General features: G+C 38.6%; 1 protein-coding gene across 3 annotated transcripts; it reads left to right on the forward strand.

Moving 5' to 3' along the window:
• Positions 1-2,481: 2,481 nt before the first annotated feature.
• On the forward strand, positions 2,482-5,764 carry LOC104964963 (eukaryotic elongation factor 2 kinase-like). 3 transcript variants are annotated; one of them, XM_010793879.1, is made up of 7 exons: positions 2,482-2,502; positions 2,616-2,693; positions 3,136-3,192; positions 3,384-3,449; positions 4,304-4,435; positions 5,189-5,377; positions 5,452-5,764. In XM_010793879.1, exons 4-7 carry the CDS (start codon positions 3,390-3,392, stop codon positions 5,596-5,598), a joined length of 528 nt encoding a protein of 175 aa, XP_010792181.1. In that variant the 5' UTR covers positions 2,482-2,502; positions 2,616-2,693; positions 3,136-3,192; positions 3,384-3,389; the 3' UTR covers positions 5,599-5,764. The 3 variants fall into 3 exon arrangements, with proteins under 3 accessions (XP_010792181.1, XP_010792182.1, XP_010792183.1); XM_010793880.1 differs by lacking the exons at positions 2,482-2,502; positions 3,384-3,449; XM_010793881.1 differs by lacking the exons at positions 2,482-2,502; positions 3,136-3,192; positions 3,384-3,449.
• Positions 5,765-6,682: the final 918 nt, after the last annotated feature.

Raw genomic sequence — 6,682 nt, forward strand, 5'->3', positions numbered from 1 at the left:
GCAATTTGGGGGGAACTGTCTTGCCCAGGGACACAACGACATGCTGACTGCAGTGGGGTTTGAACCTGTGACCCCCTGATCCGAACACCAACGCACAACCCACTGCACCACACGCCTCCCCATTTACATGCAGTAAAAACTATATAACACACTACAGGAAAGGGAAAACCATAATAGGGCCTCTTTAAGATGAATTCAGGGTCAGGGTGTTGTGCATGCTGGCTCACTGTCCTAGCCTACAGGGAAACTTGATGGGAATGACCCATCTTTTAGGTGCTTGCCCTAAAATATATTTAACATTGATTGACAGCCACAGAGTTATCCATACCTGTAACGAATACAAGGTTCAGTCACTTTTTCCTCCAGATGGAACTCTGCCCAGGGGTCGGGCATAGCTTTGGCCTTTTCAATGGCATGTTTCCATCTAGCCTGTAGCAATAAATAAACAAAATGTATGAGCTGCTAGTATTTGTTTTTAGGCAAAAACAATGTATAAATGGGAAGATTAGATGGTAAGCCATTCAATGCGAAGAAATGTGAAATGTAATCTGCACAAGAAAAGGCAGTTCAAATCCTTTCTTGTGCTCTTCGTGCCCTGTATTGTGCAGACTAATTGGGAACATATTAATTTCATAGGTTGCACTAATAATGCTCAGTAAATCAGGTTAAGGCGAAGGAAGCCTACGAAGCAGAGCATTTATCAACAAAACTGGGAGACGCCTATGTAAACTAAAGCCTGCTCACACTTTAGTTTTTGTTGCAAACCAGGAGGAAAGAAAGGTTAAGGAAGAAAGGAAAAATATCTTCAGTAAATCATTTAAATGAAAATTATTTGAATTAATAATGAATACATATGTTTTATGGGTATATTCATTGGTGGTCCACCAAGTTGTAATATTCCATAATGACCTAAATAATTTACTGCTACCTTAATACCAATGCGTACCATGTGATGTTTCACAGCGATCCAAATGCCATTATCAAAAAATAACTTTCTTGGTAAGACCCATGAATCAAGCATTCCTGGTAATCCAAACCTGCACCAGTAACCCAAACCCAGAACTGCACGGCAGTCCTGGTCCCTGTGCAGCCCATGTTTATATTTAGAGCCAAGGATTTAAATGAATGTGAAGGGTTGGAGTGTCTCGTCTGTTTGTGACGAAGAGCAGATGTCAGAACTCATGTTCAACTGTAAGAGTGTTCAAGTTCGCCATCCTGTCAGATATACTACACAAGACAAGGTCACAAGACTTAAGGGTCATCTGGTGCAGCCAGTTTTCTAAAAATAGTTTTTGAAGTATAGTTAATTTGTTTTTTTTTAGTCATTTTCTGAAACCTTTTTTTTAATGCTTATAATTAAAAGAGATATCTAAAAGAAAAATCGGAAAGAAAAATGTGCACAGTTGGTCGTAAAAATCTGTCATTTTTTCAGGGTATTTCTTTGAAATAACAGTCAAACAGTCCTTGTGTTTGTTAGAGTTAAAGTGGACCTATCATGCTATATTTGAATAATATAATGTAGGACCATACCTATATAAGGCATATTTATACTTTTTCTTTTTCAAAAACAGAAAAAGATCAAAAACAGATCATGCATTTTAGCCATTCCTCATTTCGCTCAATTTAACACCGTCTTTGCATGGGCTGATTCTGTGAGAACAGCACCTCACAGAATCAGCCCATGCAAAGACGGTGTTAAATTGAGCGAAATGAGGAATGGCTAAAATGCATGATCTGTTTTTGATCTTTTTCTGTTNCCCAACCTGTGGGCTGCGGCCCCCTAGTGGTCCGCGAAGGCATTGCAAGTGGGCCTCCAAATTATTATTATTATTTTTTTGTACAGGGTAAAGACACAAACATGGACATAACAAAAACATATAGGAGATGACATTCCCATCTCAGACAACAACAAAACAAAAACAGAAGAACTAAAGATACAGTCAGTAGGATCACTTCAACATTTCACAAACAAAAATAGGTTGACAACCAAATACCACCAAAAACACCATATAGCATATTTATTGTTCCTTTAGTCGCTCTCTTTAGAGCTCATTATTTCCCATCTCATGGCGTGTTGAGCCACCCTTTGATTTTTTTGTGGCAATAATCTTTTCCAAAAGAAATTGTATTTTTAATCTACTCTTCAAACACCTTATATTAAGATTACTCCTTGATTGACTTTTAAAAAATATGTATTTTAGCCATCAGAATAGTTGTATTTATTAACTGTGTCAACCAAATAATTTGCAAAACATTATGATTTATGTGGAAACATTTTCATTAAGATCTTTTTTTATTTTAACCTCTTTTCCTTTCTCTTTCTTGATCCTCCTTAGCAACGGTCATTACAGTCCTTGACAGCGGTCTGTTCTACTGGATTTACAACGTGTCACATGTTCTGAATTGACCAATCAGAACTTTATTTAGCCTCCGTATTGTTTATGGTTGAATGTGGGCCGCGAACAAATGTTTGGTTCTTAAGTGGGCCCTGAGTTGGAAAAGGTTGGGAACCGAGGAAACATACAGATTGAATTTAGAGCTGTATTCAACAGACTGCTGCCCCACATCTCACCTGTCGCTATACTGATTATTTGTAATACATTTTTTGTCTACAGGATTCTGAGAGTGGAGGGGACAGCGGCTGTCCCAGCGAGAGAAGGAGTGATGGTGATCCAAATGACCACGTAGACGGGGTAAACACTTTAATTTCACCTTCATTCGATTTAACTTTAGTGAAAAGACAAAGTCCAGGATTTATGTGTAGTTATGTGTCAGGGAAAATCAGTTTACATACAGATAAAGAATGCAAATATATATTTTTGTGTGTGTCCGGCATATAAAAAATAGACGTTGAACATATTTTCAATGTTTTAGTTTAAATAAAAAAGTTATTTATAGTGTCCGAATAAGATTAGAAGTACAAATATGTTTTACACCTTGTTTTATTATATTTTTAGACACACATACTTTGACATATTTTCGCAAGCAAACTTTATTTATTCATTTCAAACATTATTATAACCTGACAAGTTAGACTTTTCTTATTTCTGTAATTCACAATGTTTCTGTTGTGAACATGACTGAGGCTTTCCTACTGTAGGTTTTATAAATGTATGTTGTATTACCATCCCGTAGGTCCATCATCGCATCCAAAGACATTACTCTGAGTCGGATGACGACAGTGTCAGACGGGTAAACAAACGTAGTGTCAACAGTGTTTACATGTCATAATAATCATCAACATAATCACATAATCCTCTTAACTTTTCTCACCCTTTTTTACTTTCCCCCCTTTTGTTTCTCACACATTAATTCAACAACAGAAGTCTTTCCTCACCTTCCTCTATGTTTAGCTCCTCTTAATCTGTGTGTTCCCTCATTAGAGGAAGATGGTAGCTTCTCCAAGAGTCTCTTCAAACTTACATTTTGACAATGCTGACGACGACTCGGTGATTATCTGCATGGAGGCTCGTTCAGACGTTTCACTGCTTATGGCTTTATCAAGCATGAATCTCTGGCTAAAGGACCAACTTGAAATCTAAATGCACATTATTCCTTACTTGTGGTTCTATTTATCAATCTAGATTGTTTTGGTGTGAGTTAGTGAGTGTTGGGGATCTTACCGTAGATATATCTCATATAAAATGGAAGTAGACGGCACTGGCCTGTGGTGGTCAAAGCAGCTAAAAATACATTTAAAACTCAACAGAAATGTATCTTTTTGTGTTGAAATGATAACCAAAGACCTTGTTGTGATCAGAGACTTTTAGGAACTATTTTATGTCCACCAAAAGAAATCCGGCACCAAACCATGCATGCTTCCGTCTGCATGGTGATACAATTGGTTGGTAGTTTGCTCAAAAATATCATTTCTTTATTTTGGGGCAAACTGTCCCTTTTTGAGATTTTACAAGATTCCTCAAGAAGCCCCTCTTACCAGATCCAATCTAGCTTTATTTTCAGAGTGAAGGAAAAAGCTAAATACAAAGAATTTCAACATGACATTTGGAACCGAATCACCATCTACCTCTGTGTCAGCAGCTCCGCCATCTAGTGTGTGCCCCTGTTCCCATTCGTTACCTGATGTTGTCAGTCACTAAACCCATCAGGGATGTACTCCTCCAGCTCTGTCATTGATCAGAGCAAATATGAACATCTGACTTTTCTGAACGTGTACACTCCTGAGTGTGTGAGCAGTGTGATTTTGTCAGCTTGCACTTGATTTGCCCTCATCATTGACTTGTTTTATGATGTTGTGATCATTCCTGCTCCTCCTGTAAATCTTGACTTTATCTTCTTGTAGATGACAGAGGAGAAGTGGAGCTTCTACCATTCGTCCCGCTCTCACGTCCACCGGTCCTCCTGCGTGGAAACGGAGATGGAGCGACTCGAAGCTCTGATGCAGAAGAAAATAGGCCAGTCCATCCTCGGAAAGGTAACGCATTCATGTTCATTTTTTATTAATTCATATGATATTAGTGGCAGGAAAAAAGGATTTGAATGTACTCACACATGATTGCATCCTATCTAAACTAGACACCTCACACATATACTTTTTAATCATGGCAGTCAAAAAGCAACACATATTAAAGGCCTTGCTATTCTATCTTCATATTTTAAGATCTTCCTGGTTATGTCTCAAAATTATTTAATATTATTAACTTTTTATCCAACTGTTTTTTTAGTTAGCTTGCAACATGCATAGAACATCTTCCAATAAGGAAGAATGTCTGAAATTAGAAGACACAGATTGTTTTTTAGTTAAAACAAACATATGCAGTGAAAAGTGTAGCTGTAAAATGAAACTAAATAAAAATTATATCCTTTTTAAGTAAAAAAACAAACAAACAAAATGCTATTGATATCAGATTAAAAAACATTTAACAACCATATTGAAAAAAAGCTTCATTGTCAAGTGCTCAAGTGGATTCCCAAAAGGTTTTCACAAATCCTACACAATTCTCCAACCATGAATTCTGTATTTATATAAAGCCAGATACACCCGAGACATTATACCTGGCTTTATCAAAGGTTTACTAAAACTAAACCACCTCTGAAATAAACAAAACAATAAGTATCAATTGTCCCTGAAAACTTGGTTGGACTAAAATGAGGTCAGCAGTCGATCAAGAGTCACCAAGGTTCTGTGTGTTCCTGAGCGTGTTTCTGCTCTCTCCCCTCCGCCCAGGTGCACCTGGGGATGGTGTGGTACCATGAAGCGGGTCGGTTCTGTGAGAAGGATGAGCAGTGGGACCAGGACTCGGCCATGATGCACCTGGAGAGAGCGGCGCAGTGCGGGGAGCTGGAGGCCATCGTGGCTCTGGGACAGTGCTGCATGCAGCTGCCGCATCACATCCTGCCAGACATGCAGCTGGAGGTACCTCAGTTTATTTAGACTTGTCTTTTTACAACGTACAAATATGTGTTCTTATAAGTCTGTGTTGTTGGCAGGATAACGCCGGAAACAGGATGAAAGGCTTTAAGTATCTGCTGCTGGCTGCTGAGTCCGGTGACAGGTCTTCTATGATCACAGTGGCCCGAGCCTTTGATTCTGGTATCAATCTTTCAGCTGACAGGTCGGTGAAGCAACCTGTCTGAGTTCAAACTGTCAAAATCTGGACTTGGATTGTGTATGGATTTGTGGGTAAAGACTAACGCAGAACCTGGTCCAACAGTCGTGGTTATACTGCCCCCTAGAGCAGTGGTTCCCAACCTGGGTGTCGTGCCCCCCTTGGGGGGGCGCCAAAGATCGCAGGGGAGGCGCCAGGCCTCAGATGATTTGAGGCCAAATATCCTAATTAGACTTTTTTTTTAATTAGACGCAATACATGATTGCGCAACTTCTAACAGGAGTCATTTGGGAGGGCTCTTGGGAAAAAAGGTTGGGAACCACTGCCCTAGAGGGATGGCTATGTTTAATTTGTATTATCGATGAGAGCAGCGTTTTACCAGAGATGGATAAAGTAGCTGCAACAAGTACACACATCCTTTACTCAAGTGGAAGTACAGATACTCGTGTTTAAAAATACTCTGGTAAAAGTAGAAGTACTGACTAAACTTCTTTACTCAAGTAAAAGTAAAGAAGCATGGGCTTCGAAATGTACTTAAGTAAAAAGTACCCATAACTACCAGCTGTTTTAAAGAGTAACTGACCTCCTTTTTATATTAATGGAACAATAATGTCATGGTTAGCTAATGAATGTTTTAATGCTAAATGACAACGTTTTCGTTGGTCCCTCTTCTTTAGAGAAGACCAGGAAATGATGGATACAAGGATCGTGTTCAAATCAAAAGGCACGCAATGACCCTAAATAATAATGATCTCACCTCCAAACACACATTCAAACTAAAGTAACCAGCCTGTTTTGAAAATGTAAGAAGTATAAAGTACAGGTATTTGTGTTAAAAATGTAAGAAGTAAAAGTAAAAAGTCGTCAGAAAAATAAGTAGTGGAGTAAAGTACTGATACCAGAAAAATGTACTTAAAGGTAGGGTAGGTAATTCACTTCAGAAACACTTTTTGTTATATTCCATGGAATGCTCTTAACATCCCGATAGCAGGGAATATATTAAATGCTTTGACAATAAATCCATAAAAAAACGTCATCTGTGTGAAGCCGTAGTACTGTAAAAAGCACGACCAATCATTTTAGACGGCCCGGCTAAAGTAAGCTGGATGCCT

This window comes from Notothenia coriiceps, unplaced genomic scaffold, assembly GCF_000735185.1.
Source record: "Notothenia coriiceps isolate Sejong01 unplaced genomic scaffold, NC01 NC01_scaffold00037244, whole genome shotgun sequence".
Classification (NCBI taxonomy): Eukaryota; Metazoa; Chordata; class Actinopteri; order Perciformes; family Nototheniidae; genus Notothenia; species Notothenia coriiceps.